This window comes from Cydia amplana, chromosome 7 (assembly GCF_948474715.1).
Source record: "Cydia amplana chromosome 7, ilCydAmpl1.1, whole genome shotgun sequence".
NCBI classification, from domain to species: Eukaryota; Metazoa; Arthropoda; class Insecta; order Lepidoptera; family Tortricidae; genus Cydia; species Cydia amplana.
In genome coordinates, this window is record NC_086075.1 from 17346120 (window position 1) to 17362133 (window position 16014).

Sequence of the window (16014 nt, forward strand, 5' to 3'; positions counted from 1 at the left end):
GAAACCGCTCTAACGATTTCGATGAAATTTGGTATCGGTTTCCCAGATATTGGTTATTATAAGTTATATAACTCACGTTTTATCTAAGCTCCTAACTTTGTTTCGCAGAGCAACACTTCGACAACCCTGTCTACTCGTACCAAGGCTCAACTCGCAGCGATGAAACTACGCTCTTGAACAACGCCAACCACATCCACAACAACCTTAGCAAGCTCAGCAACACCACTATGGAGAAACTACGGAACCGACCCACTGGGTCTACTGATCGTAAGTACTAAACTAACTACACTTCGACAACCCCGTCTACTCGTACCAAGGCTCAATTCGCAGCGATGAGACTACGCTCTTGAACAACACCAACCACATCCACAACAACCTTAGCAAGCTCAGCAACACCACTATGGAGAAACTACGGAACCGACCCACTGGGTCTACTGATCGTAAGTACTAAACTAACTACACTTCGACAACCCCGTCTACTCGTACCAAGGCTCAACTCGCAGCGATGAAACTACGCTCTTGAACAACGCCAACCACATCCACAACAACCTTAGCAAGCTCAGCAACACCACTATGGAGAAACTACGGAACCGACCCACTGGGTCTACTGATCGTAAGTACTAAACTAACTACACTTCGACAAGCCCGTCTACTCGTACCAAGGCTCAACTCGCAGCGATGAAACTACGCTCTTGAACAACGCCAACCACATCCACAACAACCTTAGCAAGCTCAGCAACACCACTATGGAGAAGCTACGGAACCGACCCACTGGGTCTACTGATCGTAAGTACTAAACTAACTACACTTCGACAACCCCGTCTACTCGTACCAAGGCTCAACTCGCAGCGATGAAACTACGCTCTTGAACAACGCCAACCACATCCAAAACAACCTTAGCAAGCTCAGCAACACCACTATGGAGAAACTACGGAACCGACCCACTGGGTCTACTGATCGTAAGTACTAAACTAACTACACTTCGACACCCCGTCTACTCGTACCAAGGCTCAACTCGCAGCGATGAAACTACGCTCTTGAACAACGCCAACCACATCCACAACAACCTTAGCAAGCTCAGCAACACCACTATGGAGAAACTACGGAACCGACCCACTGGGTCTACTGATCGTAAGTACTAAACTAACTACACTTCGACAACCCCGTCTACTCGTACCAAGGCTCAACTCGCAGCGATGAAACTACGCTCTTGAACAACGCCAACCACATCCACAACAACCTTAGCAAGCTCAGCAACACCACTATGGAGAAACTACGCAACCGACCCACTGGGTCTACTGATCGTAAGTACTAAACTAACTACACTTCGACAACCCCGTCTACTCGTACCAAGGCTCAACTCGCAGCGATGAAACTACGCTCTTGAACAACGCCAACCACATCCACAACAACCTTAGCAAGCTCAGCAACACCACTATGGAGAAACTACGGAACCGACCCACTGGGTCTACTGATCGTAAGTACTAAACTAACTACACTTCGACAACCCCGTCTACTCGTACCAAGGCTCAACTCGCAGCGATGAAACTACGCTCTTGAACAACGCCAACCACATCCACAACAACCTTAGCAAGCTCAGCAACACCACTATGGAGAAACTACGGAACCGACCCACTGGGTCTACTGATCGTACTAAACTAACTACACTTCGACAACCCCGTCTACTCGTACCAAGGCTCAACTCGCAGCGATGAAACTACGCTCTTGAACAACGCCAACCACATCCACAACAACCTTAGCAAACTCAGCAACACCACTATGGAGAAACTACGGAACCGACCCACTGGGTCTACTGATCGTAAGTACTAAACTAACTACACTTCGACAACCCCGTCTACTCGTACCAAGGCTCAATTCGCAGCGACGAAACTACGCTCTTGAACAACGCCAACCACATTCACAACAACCTTAGCAAGGTCAGCAACATCACTATGGAGAAACTACGGAACCGACTCACTGGGTCTAGTGATCGTAAGTACTAAACTAACTACACTTCGACAACCCGTCTACTCGTACCAAGGCTCAACTCGCAGCGATGAGACTACGCTCTTGAACAACGCCAACCACATCCACAACAACCTTAGCAAGCTCACTATGGAGAAATTACAGAACCGACCCACTGGGTCTACTGATCGTAAGTTTTTCTGTAAACTACTCGTTTACACTGTAACCCTCTATATTTAGACTCACGTGTAAGACTATTATTATGCCTTATGAATTTGGTGACGTCAATAGACATATAAATATAATCTTCCCCACTTTTAACTGTCGATTCGTAAACCTTATTCCGAACGCATAAGGATTACCGATGGTCAATGAAGAGTGTTGCTGTTAGTACTTATGCAATACTTGTATTATTTCAATAAGTAGTTGTTTAAATTTTAATTAGTCACAGGAATTACAACGCGACGCAGTGTCTCGTTGATGTATGTAGACAGACGGGTAATTTGCATACGCACACAGTCTACGTACTGAATAGAATAATATTTTTTATTACATTGGTATAAAAGATCAATTATGAACAGAAAAGTTCATGTATACTTTATATTTGTTTACCGACACCTGCTACGGGTCTCATAGTAGTATAAATACTGTTAAATAAATATTATGTAAAATGTGGTACAAAGTTTGGCCTATGTTACATAGAAAATGTAGGGGGTACCCGAGCTTCCCGACTGTCCAATGGTCCCCCCCCCCTCTCTCTCTCTCTCTCTCTCTCTCTCTCGCCTCCCCTATCTCTAATATAAAGTAAAAATAAAACACATTATCTGTCAGCTCCCAGCGGCTCATATTTGAGCCAGAACGCTTATGGGTGACGTCATATCGTGGGAAACGACAGGTTAAAGTCATGCATTCTAAAATTTATAAAATTTAAAACCAAATACAACCCACTACGATCATAATTATATCTAAAAAACTATAGATAGAGACACACAGATGAACAAAATATATTTTGAACATTTTACGGAGCAGCAGCTGACGTTCACGATTTATTATAACTTGACAAGATATGGCCTGATAGGAAATCATACAAAATAACAAGGGGTTCTTAGCCTACTAAGGACTGAGTAATCAGTATTAAAAAAAATTGACAACTGTCACACTGCAGTTTTCTATGCATCAAAATCACTACATAGTATAAAACAAAGTCGCTTCCCGCTGTCTGTCCCTATGTATGCTTAGATCTTTAAAAAAAAAAATTAAAAAAAATTAAAATAATTAAAATTATTTATTTTCGTAAAATATACAAGTGTTTATAAAGTAGGGGATAGTGCTGCCCGGTAAGCAAAATTTGCCTGTGTTGGGCAACACCGCTCTTCCTTAATTAACAGATTGTTACACGAAAATTTCAAGTACTAGTTTAAGTAAGTGTAATAGTATAACATATGTATACAATTTAGATCATATATAACAATTGTTTATTAAAATTACGCAACGGATTTTGATACGTTTTTTTAATAGACAGAGTGATTCAAGAGGGAGGTTTATGTATAATTTGTTAACCCGTGCGAAGCCGGGGCGGGTCGCTAGTAACTAATAAATTAATATTTTTTTCCACAGCGTATGACCCACTGTCGTACAAGAATAAGGACGCGGACCTTACGAACCCGAACCTGTACCACTGTATCGATGACAACAAGCTCGACCACGTGTACGATGAAATCAAACATAAGGAAGGACACGGTAAGACCTGATTATACAGGGTGGCCAACTTAGAGGTATACAACTTTTTTTTGCCGCCATTTTATTTTGGCGGTAAATATGACAGTTATTGCATGAAAATTAGTTTGTGTAGATACGGCAAATTTATTATGGAGCGTTTTACGACGGAACAACGTGTTTTAATCATTAAAAACAATAGAAACATTAAAAATAACGTTTCCCGGTCGATTAATTTCAAGAAACGTTGACATTGACTGGCCCCCAAGATCGCCTGATTTAACAGCTCCTGACTTTTTTCTGTGGGGCTATCTAAAGGGACGTGTCTATGCTAATAGGCCAACGAACCTTCAGCAATTAAAACAAAATATTCGAAACACTGTCGCTGAGATAACGCCAGAAATGTGTGAAAAAGTGATGAAAAACGCGATGAAAAGGGTTCGCATCTGCCATGCTGCTAGAAGTGGACATTGTCTGACATTATTTTCCATGTGTAATTGCTGACCCTACATATTATATTTAACAAGGAATACTTAATATTTTTTAAGTTATATAGAATAAAAATTTAAAAATAAAGTGTATATACCTCTTATTTGGCCACCCTGTATTTCCACGGCTGCCGGGATGACTGAGTGTAAGGCCTGAGTGGACGCTCGAGTTGGGCGCGCAGCGGGGCGGGGCGTGCGGCGTGCATGTTAAACAAATGCAAGCGTATAGGAGCGGCCTTAGTATAGTTTGTAGCTTTCTAATAGACCCCGACGGCTAATCCTATTGTCTATTGTTAGTAAAACCGCTCGTGCCACGTGCCACAACCACTCGCTCGTTCACTTTACCCAGGTAATTGAATTACAACTCCTATGGAAACTGCAATAAGATTCAAAATGAACTAATGGATAAGTATTTTGTACCGATGTGTGTGGTCAGTACTTCGGTTACTGAGTGCCGGCGAGTCGAACGCTACAGAACCAGTCTAAAATGTGTCATCGAGATGCGTAACAAAGGCGCGTTATCGGAGAGCGCACCTACACTGGTTTTTTGAGCGTTGGACTAGCCCGCGCTCAGGTGCCAAATAGAATATTTAGGACCCTTTTTTGCAGGTAAGTAGCACGTGCAGTTTTACTGAACAATATACAATAGGATAAGCCTTCGGGCTCTACTAGAAAGCTACAAACTATACACGCTGGTCAAATTACTTGTGAGCCCGACGCCACGCTGCACGCCCCGCCGAACGCTCCGCTTCGAGCGTCCACTCAGGCCTTATACTAAGGGCCACCACACACTAGCGTCTTTTAAGCGTCGGCGTAGCGTACATCTAGTAGAGGAGACTAGAGTTGGTAAGAACTCGTCTTAAGGCATACGTAAGTATGGACAAGGCTATTTGTTAAAATGAGATAATGATATTTATCTTACATTCTGTAGTATAGCTGTGTCCGGACTTACGTAAGTAAAAAAAAAAATAAATAAATAAATAAAACGTTTATTCAGAGATCTTTCTTATAACTAATTACATATATTCTTCTGCCAAACCACAGAGTGGTTTGTTGGCAGACGAGGCTCCTTTATGTATTTGTAAAACCTGGTAAAACTTACAAGTGTATGTTGGGCCTAATGATCGATATCACCGAAACTTGGCGCAAAATATCCGCAGTAACGCCAGTGAATTTCATATATTTTGTTGTATTTACGGTCTGAGCAGTTAGGCCGATCTTTTATGAGTGAGTTAGTTAAAAGTTTACTCAATTTTAAAGTGACATACGTAGTCGTGAGTTTGGGTCAAAAATACAACTTTGAAGGAATCTTAAGGCCTCAGAACTTGGTACAGTCGCCATCAGATATATCGGAGCGGCCGAGGTGCTCACAAATATCTGAACACACCTCTATTGTCAAAGCGCTAGAGTGCGTATTCAGATATTTTTGACCAACTCGGCTGCCCCTACACTAAATTGTCAATTTGTCCGTTTTGTCATAAATCAAATTCGATACAAATGACTCAAATAATGTTCTTACTTGTTCTTTGGTCATTCACTAGAACTTCCTTAAGACATCCCTTTTAGTAAACTCGCCTAGCTTTTATCTTATAAACTCCATTCTTTCAGAAATGGAATACGACCATCTAAACTACACGCCGCCAGCCAACAAATGGAAGCCCCACTACCAGCGCATGGCCAACGGCTTCACACCTTCCCCTTCAGCCACGTCCAGCGCTCCCAGCCAGGTATCCGTACCGCCCATCCCGCCGCTACCTAAACTCAATGTCGCCCACGTGGCCCCCGTGGCACGCCCCCCCGTGGCCCCCGTGAGTAATGGGGCGAGTAACGTGGCCTCCGTGGCACGCCCCCCCGTGGCACGCCCCCCCGTGGCCCCCGTGAGTAATGGGGCGATCAGTAACGTGGCCCCCGTGAGTAATGGGGCGGTCAGTAACGTGGCTCCCGTGAGTAATGGGGCGGTCAGTAACGTGGCCCCCGTGGCACGCCCCCACGTCTCCCCCGTGGCACGCCCCCCCGTGGCCCCCGTGGCACGCCCCCCCGTGGCCCCCGTGAGTAATGGGGCGGTCAGTAACGTGGCCCCCGTGAGTAATGGGGCGAGTAACGTGGCCCCCGTGGCACGCCCCCCCGTGGCCCCCGTGAGTAATGGGGCGAGTAACGTGGGCCCCGTGGCCCCATTGAGTAACGGGGCGTCGAGTGTGGGGCCAGCGCTGACGCCGCCCGTGCCGCCGCCGCGCGAGACCGTGACTCAGGATGTCGAGTCGCCATGACACGATGAGTGGGTGAGACTATTTGATTCTGTTATGGGTGAATAAGTTTTCCAGGAGACCGTTGCATACCGTGTATACAGGGTGTAATCTAAAACGTGATACAAGATAATCAAACCTGAATCTTTTCATGATTTTGAACAACTTTTACTATGGGGTCAATTTTGTAATATTAAAAAAAAATTGAGCTGTTCCATAGAAATGGTCAAGGAGAGGTAGACAAAAATGTATGGCAAAGATTTTTTTTATTGTTAATTTACAAAGTTGACCCCATAGTAAAAGTTGTTCAAAATCATGAAAAGATTCAGGTTTGATTATCTTGTATCACGTTTTAGATTACACCCTGTATGTCTTACGGTGTCATATACAACACAAAGCGTCATTGCGAGATATCCGAAGAGATATCGAGCACAGTTGTTATGCGAAATCGTACGTAACATCGGTAGTCGAATATCTCACCCGTTTCCCGTGTCACAACGTTAGCAAAGAACTGTAAAAGCGTAAGTGATCTCCTGTTTTTAAATGAATTCATTGATGTATTACGTGTACTGCGTTAAAGAAATAATATAACGTAAGTCTTACGATAAAGGTTGTGGCGGAGTTTTAATATTTACCTACGTAAATTCATTATTAAATCAAAGTCAGAGAAAATATTTACCATCGAAATATTTCACATTTTATGAAATATTATCATTTATCGGCATTTCAAGTGTTTTAACATGTATGTTTTATTGTGTTTTAAAAACGAAAATCATTTTATATTTACTAGGGAATGTTTATTTCTGAAATCATTAATTTTAAGTAGATAAAAACTGCCCATCGCTTTAATCTCTATATATCATATCTAAAGATGGCGCATTGATATTTACACTACCATATTCATTGTAGTTGAAGAAAACTTAAACTCGTTTATTTATTCTATTGGTACCGCCTAATCATGTTTTTGTTCTATATTACCTACCTACCTACTTGTGCAAATGAATAAATATAACCTATTATTTAGGTTCTACCATTTGTATCGTCTAAAGCAGTGGTTCCTAACCTTTTCAGTCCCGTCACCCCTATGACTAACTAGGGAACCTGATTTTACCCCTCCTCCCAATGGTAATAAAAAAATAAAACGTGTACGTTTGTTGTATTGTTATATTAGGTTAGCTTATTACCCCCGTAAAATATCAGTTTTACCCCCACGGGGGTAATTACCCCCAGGTTAGGAACCACTGGTCTAAAGCAAACCGGATGGGTACGAAAAACAAAATTTTACATAGGTAGCTATGTTTATGAATATTTTTGGTGGCTGTATTAAATTATATTTTAACACGAAATGAAAATAAAGTAAAATATATGGTACGTACGTAGTGTATTTAACAATGTAAGTAAGAGTTTCGTACAAAGTCAATAGTTATATTGCTCAATATCAATAAAGTTATATTATAAAATTATGCATGTAGCAACAAGAAAATATTCACAAAAAACGTCACTATTATGTCACTTGTTTTAACGAAAAGTTATTAACATATTACTATTATAATATAAATGAACTATTGTAATTGTATGAAACGTATATTTATACGACGATTACTTATGGTTTGGGATAGACAGACGGTTATACATTTGATTTTATACCTTAACATGGTAATCATAAAGTCTATTCTACAACCAATATACTTAGTATAAACAAAATTTTGTGTGGTGTGATTTTTATTTACAACACACATTTTGTCTGTTAAATGCGTAAATATGTCACTTTCGTCAGTGAAATATCAAGTAAAGATCGTCATAGGGCATACCTAAAAGCTTCACTCCTGGGGCCCGTTTCTCAAAAACTTGTAACTTGCAATACAAGTGGAAGTCCCTTTCTAACAAAAGCTGTCAAAAAGTGACATCCGCTTGTATTACAAGTTACAAGCTTTTGAGAAACGGGCCCCTGCTTTATCGACCTTCTGTGTGGAGACCGTGGAGTATGTACACAAACGCAAAAGTTAAAAGCGACGAAAGAGCTTGTAGACTTTCTTCCTATATAGACGGATTTTGCCACATTGACAATTCATTGCCGAAATCCCGACTACCGGGTATTATATATAGCTGGTCAAGCAAATCTTGTCAGTAAAAAAAGGCGCGAAATTCAAATTTTCTATGGAACGATATCCCTTCGCACCTACATTTTTTATATTTGCCGCCTTTTTCTACTGACAAGATCTGCTTGACCAGCTATAATTTCGTTCCCAGGCCGGACGATCCGATAGTCGGGATCGTGGTACTACAGCTTTATATGACGAAATTTTTGTGGCCTGGCGCGGATGTCTTGTTTGGCTGGGTGGCAATGAACGTGTTAAACCATTTGTAAGTCGCAAACTAAAAGTAATCGTGTGATATTATTGCTGCTTCACGAGCCGTGTGACGCTTCCTGAAAAGCAATAAACCTAGTGATATTCTATAGTATTATAAGTAAGCTGTAATATTCTCACCGTGGATGCACTTGTTACATTCCACATGTGTTTATACTATTTGTTTTTAATCATTTTACAGTTTAATATTTTATAACACTTCATATTTCGTTTTAAAATTTTATAAAATATAAAAATCAAGATTTATTTTTATCCTAAAGTTAATTTTGTCTTATGAATCGATATCACGTAAATGTAATTTATAACACATATCTTGTAAGCCGTATACGTGTACCTCTATTGTGAATATGTTAATTAATTCAAACTTTACTCTGTTATGGACTGTTTAGTAAGCTAATGAAAAAATACTATGAATTTAACGGAGAGTAAAAAATAAGAGTAGAGTTGATCTTACCTTACCACACTTATGTACAGGTGGGAACCATATTTTACGTCACCCTAGGCCCGTAAGTGGGATTTTCTCCCCGCTACGCGAGGAGAAAATCTCACTTCCTGGCCAAGGCAAGACGTAAAACTTTAGACAAACCACGGGCGGTAATTCGTAAAGCCCCAGATCGCATATTTATGGCCCTCACCTTCGGTTCGGGCCACAAACACGTGCGATCTGGAGCATTCACGAATTCACCTCCCTAGGTATGTAATGTACTATTGTATTCATTTTTCATTGCACTAGGTTGCAATAAGTCTAAACATATGCGCATTGTCATTTCCGGTAACTTTGCTTACTCTGAGCCGTGTATTCAATTTTATACTTTATTTTAATGGCATAAAGTAACAAATGAAAGCATGCTATCTTCGGTAAAAATGTTTTTTTACTGTATAAGGTGCGTAGTGTGGTAGGTCTGTGATTTAAATAAAGCATGTTATTTAGATACGCATGTTAGATAGGTATTAAGGATGAGTGATGTTTGCTCAAAAAGTGCCAATTTGTAAGTTGTGTAAGGTATAGGCGTACCGTTTATTGGAAAGGAATCTCTGCATTTCATTCAAATTGGGCTTTTTAAATTGAAAACCGTATTAAAAACTAAAATATGCTAGTTTTAAAACTCGTCTGTATATCATGTCACAATAACTTATCATATCTAATTTACCAAAAAGGCATTTACTCACCAATATTGATAATACATATGTATGTACGATTATAAAGAGCGTGCATGAATTATAGAGGGCAGCACAGAAGCCCCCTATTCATTAGCGCGAAGCGTTATGTCAAGTGTCAAGTTAAATTTAAGTCTCTAGGCGGCAGATGCTACTATGCTAAATAGAGCCAGCGTGAAGGGTAGGGGGCAGCACTTGCATAGAAGCGTGAATTGTTTTCGCTTTCGATTCAGGTCACAAGATGGCAGACCCTCCAACACGCACGGTCTCTATACCATATATGTAACTTTTCCTTAACAAACATTTAATGATCTAGGATGTATGACATATCTTTCGCTTCAACCTATAGTCGGTTATTTTGGATAATTTTAATAAAAACTACCTGACTGTCATTCATCAACTGATACAAAACCATACCAAAAGGTAGATACATACGGACACTACTCATAGACCGAATGACTTTGTCACGTGGTTAGGTTTTTCACAATTCCTTTGAATACCTAGAAAAACCGATTAATGCATTTTGTAACATATCTGTAGTCAGTTGTGGGTCTGTGGCATTCATTCAGGTACATATCGAATGATAAGTTGATTCAAACTATCCTTTAATCAGTAATATAATGATTTAACTCATGCATTAATCGGTTGCGGCGCGTCATTGTGAACCTTGTCGGAATGCACGAAGGTTGATATTGGGCTGTAGTCGTGCGCGTCAGTTGACGGCTTTGGCAATCAAAGCGTTAACTGTAAACGTATTTTACCTAAAGTTGCTATTAATACAGAGTTAACCCGTCGTATGCGGCCTGTCAGATTTGATAATTGAAAAAGTGACCTTGACATTTAAAACAATAGTTTAAATTCCCACGCACGGCACGCACGGATCCGTGTCTAAAGCATACGAGGGGTTAAACCATTTCAACAAATTAATTAACCTTTTCCACGCCGTGTCAAACACAAAAGCTGTCACTCAAACGCCACATCGTTGAAGTGTCAAAACTGAAGTTGAACTTTATGTATATGCACGTAGGTCGATGTTGCTCTGTGGTCTGTGACCGTCTTTGGCGTTGAACCTACGGTGCGGATATATCGGTCATTGGCGTCCAAAAGGTTAAGAGTGTTGCAAGTAAAAACTTGAAATGAGACGTGGGCCGAAAGTGTAGCGAGGGCTATGGAAATTGTCAGTTTAATCATAGAGAAATATAGTAAGACAAAGAGTGCTCACTCCATACATCAGTTCAGACTATTAATTTCAGTGTCTACATCTAGCATCGAGTAGCGAAACTATCAGTACTGCTACTTGACAATAGATGTAGCACCGACCGGAAAGTCTTATCTCAACAGCAGAAGACTTTCCGGTCGGTGCTACATCTATTGTCAAGTAGCAGTACTGATAGTTCCGCTACTCGATGCTAGATGCTAATAGTCTTTTTGGTACTAAAACTGATGTATGGAGTGAGCACTCTTATGTATTTTTTTCTCTATGGTTTAATGTAGTGTACAAATCAACTGACAATAATTTATTTTGTAAATGTTTACATTGTAGTTAAACCTAAGTAAATTTTAATGAGAAATATCGAGCCACTTTATCTTTGGCACTTATATACCTAGTTTGTGATAAATTATTTTACATGTAAGCAAACATTTGAATAAAAAAATTACTCTCATTTAAATATTGTTTTCATTCCGTATTCCAACTGTCAAAACTATTATTTATTATTACAATGTTTTTAATGAATATGTTATAAGTAGGTATTATAAAAACGGGGATATTTATCTCTTATTCTCTTAACAATAAAGTCGCGGTAAGATCATTTTGAACACCTCAGTCGCTTAGCAACTATTGCTGCTGACTGTACCTATTGGTATTTGTTTTGGCGGGTTCCGAAGAGAAGAGACTCTTAGAGTCTTTAGTATAATATTGAAAACATACGATTTTGTTGAACGTGAAGCAAGTCTTTGGAAGTAACCATATTTATTTTATGGAATTGTCCACCTTTTCTCATGTTTACTCCAATGAACCGTCTCGTCTACACCAAATACACGTCACCTACGAAATACACTCGCGTAAAAACTTATTAATGGCTAATATACGCTGCAGCAAATATTGACACAGGTGCCCCGTGACGCGTGTCTTGATTGGGCAAATAATACTGAAATGTCTACTAAAGTAACGTACGGCCTGTAAGAGCCTCCGCGCCGCGCGTACGCCTTGTATTTATAAACGGATATTCGTGTAATATGAAGGTGCTTGCGATCATCTTGTCGGGATTAGTGTTGCAGGTAAGATATTCATTTTTTTTAAAGATGGGACTAGAGTACAGTTCTATTAGTAGTAATTCAGTATATTAAATAAAAAGACCACTACAGTACAGACCAGAGGTAGTGATTTTGCCTACGAAGCAGTAGGTCCTGGGTTCAAATCATGGTCGGGACATTTATTTTTATTTGTGTCATGTGTTTTTATGTATTTATCTATTATACCTAAGTATATATAATATCGTCGTATTTTTAATTGTGTACCTTTTATCTCGTAAAGTGTCTTGACAGTCAGACAAATGGACGGACGGACGGACAACAAAGTGATCGTATAGGGTTCTGTTTTTCCCTTTTGAGGTACAGAAGCCTAAAAAGGGGAAAATAAAAAGAAAACTCCTGTCTACTTTCGGACATTACAACTCTAGGTCGAAATGTAGGTTTATGAATCGCATCGCCTAGCAAGTGTGATGAAAAAATACATTACAGCTCTAGGACGAAATTAAGGATTGACGGAGCGCATCGCCTACGTGTGTGCAAACCTTTTACGCAAGTGTGATGAAAATTATTAAAATATGCTCCTTATTTCCTCAAGGCTGCTTGTTGTTACCTGCACTGAAGAGAAATAAATACTGGTCATTTATGATAATTGACATCGCTCTTGACTTGAATTTAATCATGGTGTTTTAATTATTCTACGTGTTGTTTTCACAAAGTGCAACAGGATGTTCAATTTACGTAATGTGTCGTGTTTACTACTTACGAATTACGTATTAACTCTTAATTATTTCAGACATCTGCGTCATTCTTCGACGAACTGCGTGGCGCGGTGTCCTCAGTGGAGAGTAGCTTCGGGAAACTTCTGAATGACGTCATATACGACGTCAAAGAAACTATTGACTGCACTCTCATGGCAGTTGAGCAGGCGATGGCTTTAGGTGTGTTTAGAGATCCTTCGGAATATGATGCACGGTGCCGAGGTACTGAGGCGATCGAACAGACACCACCACCATCACCACCAGTTGTAGTAGCCACTGACCCTCCACCACCTGCCCCAGAAACCCGCTACATGGCCATCCCTCTTACGAAGACGGAACATAGACAAGTCGACTCCTCAAACGTAGACCAAGTTCTAAGCGATGTCCTAATAAAAGAAGACACTAACGCTCAACTTGAAACTGTTAAATTGGCTCTTATTAACGAAACCGAACGATTAACTGAAATAAGTGAACTGCTAAGGAAACAACTTGATGAACTCTCGGCAGAAGTGAAAGAAAAGTTTAAAGCGATTGAACTGCAGACGTCAGAACCGTCTGTTGAGAGCATTTGGAACGACATTAAATTGTTGCACGAAATAGAACATAGACATAAGAATACAGACGATGCTAAGAAAATCAGCCGTGTTCTTGACCAGATCTTAAGTATACTCGATGCGAATGAGGAAGATCGCTCGGCCGCAGACGATAACAAAATACATGCAATTATGCGCAAACTTAGCAAGCAAACGAAAGGACACAGTGACAACTGGACGGACCTCAAAAATTATCCTAAAGATTTTTGCGAATACGCCAAAAGAGTATTTGATGAAAATAGATCGACTTCACCACCTGATGACACAACTAAGAAACCTGAACCTGAAGAAGTTACTGAGAGTGATGCTGGGAAAATAGGCGAAAAGGATGACCAAACTAAAAAAACAGATGAAACAGACAAAAAGCATGATCAAACTAAAAAGATACATAAAGTTGTCAAAAAAGATGACCAAACTGAAAAACCACAAGAAGTTACCACAGTTAAATCTAAAAGTAAAAGGAGAAAACTAAAAAGAACCACAACTACTACTACTACTGAAAGACCATTAACCGTTGAGGAGTTGGCAGCTCAATACGGTTCGCTATTTGATGTGATGCCAGATATCGATAGTATAGAGCACCAGAAAGCGCTTGAAAATACGAAGAGAATAATACAAGATTACGCTCTGAATGACGCAGTCATGAACAGTTTAGCCCAAATCGATTCGAGCAAAGATGCTCGTGATCTTTTTGATGACCCTGACGTGCTAAAGGATTTTAAGGAATAAAAGAGAAATGATATAATGTAGTTATTGTTATCAAATTGAACTGTTAATGTGATACCGCCTTTAATAATTAAGACAATTTTAAATTAAGTATAGTCTATATATGTTTGTCATTTATTTGGGGATTAAATGTTTATTTATTTTATGTTACGAATTATAATTACGAAATAACTAATTTGCGTGGACATACACGACTTTTTGTATACAATCAAATGGTATAACATTATTTGATGTACGAGGGGTGTTCAAAATATTCTCGGTATGAGAATGAAAACAAACAAGTACGAAAAGTTTGATATTTTTATTTTTCAATATACTCCCCCCCTATGTTCATACACTTAAAAGATCGATCAATTATTTTTTTTAATCCCTCGTAAAAATATTTTTTATCTTTCGTGTAAAAATGCTCCTCCACTGCCGCCTTCAATGCTTCATCGTCAGAAAATTTATTTCCACGCAGATCCTTTTTAAGATTGGGGAGCAAAAAGAAGTCGCTGGGGGCTAAGTCCGGACTATACGGTGGGTGAGTAACAGTTTTAAACCCACATTCAACAATAGCTGCCTTGGCAATATGAGCAGTATGGACGGGGGCGTTGTCATGCAGAAGCAGAATACCTTTGGTTAACTTTCCTCGCCTCTTTTCTTTAATTACATCCTTTAATTGACGTAGAATGTTAGCGTAGTACTGTCCTGTGATATTTACACCTTTTTCTTTATAATCGATTAGTAATACTCCTTCACAATCCCAAAATATCGTGGCCATGACCTTGCCAGCTGAAGGGATGACCTTGAACTTCTTGGGATGAGCTGAACCCTTAATGTGCCACTGCATGGACTCTTGTTTACTCTCTGGGTCATAATGATGAACCCAGGTTTCATCTCCAGTAACTATTCTTTGCAGCACCTCATCAGGATTTTCACCGCACAGGTCAATAAAATCGGAACAACAAGCTACACGCATGTCTTTTTGAAGCCGAGTCAGCATTCGCGGAACCCATCTTGCACTTACTTTTGACATATTAAGATGGTCATGTATAATATCATGTACGGTACCAATAGAGAGATTGGTTACTTGTGCTATAGATTTTACCTTCACTCGACCATCTTCCAATATAAGTTTTTCCACTTTATCAATATTTTCTTGTGAAGTAGCTACTACAGGCCGGCCAGGTCTAGGGTCATCTTCAATACTCTCCCTTCCGCGTTTAAACTCGCTTGACCACTTTTGAATGGTAGATAAAGAAGGAGCAGACTCACGGTAAACACAATCCATTTCCTCTTTTATGGTTTTTTGATTTTTACCCTGTTTTGTCAAGAATTTTATCACGCATCGATGTTCTAATTTAGTTAACATTGTCAATTCGCACATGATGTTCATGTTTGTTCAGCAATTGCAGAAAAACAAAAGACTATCTCGGTTCGAATTATACTTTTTTTTAATGTCAATGAATAAACATTAGCGGCCAGTAACGAAAGAAATTTTAGAAGAGGTCGTAAGATATCAATACCGAGAATATTTTGAACGCCCCTCGTACTTAACTTAATGCGATATATCGCAATGAATGTTAGTGATTTAAGTAATAAAAATGTCATTTTAATTTCTTGTCATGTAGTCATCAAAATGTTAAAATGTACTTAATTCAAGGTTGTTTTTTTCATAACTTGCAATATTTTACGATGTGAATATATAGGGCACTCTGAGCAACTTTTACTATTAGACAGACCTCGCAAGACAGAAATCGCGT

At 39.7% G+C, this 16014-nt stretch overlaps 2 protein-coding genes across 2 annotated transcripts in view; both read left to right on the forward strand.

Annotated features, from left to right (window-relative positions):
* The window catches only part of LOC134649784 (protein draper), a 45331-nt gene extending 38895 nt beyond the window's left edge, over positions 1–6436 (forward strand). Inside the window, exons 16-18 of the mRNA XM_063504612.1 lie at positions 109–267; positions 3583–3705; positions 5778–6436. Coding sequence (XP_063360682.1) covers positions 109–267; positions 3583–3705; positions 5778–6436 — 941 coding nt within the window. The remainder of the gene's footprint in view (positions 1–108; positions 268–3582; positions 3706–5777) is intronic.
* A 5701-nt stretch (positions 6437–12137) lies between these two features.
* LOC134649785 (uncharacterized) lies at positions 12138–14314 on the forward strand. Its single transcript, XM_063504613.1, has 2 exons — positions 12138–12219; positions 12986–14314. The coding sequence occupies exons 1-2, from the start codon at positions 12178–12180 to the stop codon at positions 14270–14272; spliced, it is 1329 nt and encodes a 442-aa protein (XP_063360683.1). The 5' UTR covers positions 12138–12177; the 3' UTR covers positions 14273–14314.
* Positions 14315–16014: the final 1700 nt, after the last annotated feature.

What these genes read in the sequence shown, in the direction of transcription:
- LOC134649785 (XM_063504613.1), top strand. Translation starts at nt 12,178, where the DNA reads ATGAAGGTGCTTGCGATCATCTTGTCGGGATTAGTGTTGCAG. An exon ending in TGTCGGGATTAGTGTTGCAG is followed by an intron (nt 12,220 to 12,985) that starts GTAAGATATTCA and finishes TAATTATTTCAG; the next exon opens with ACATCTGCGTCATTCTTCGA.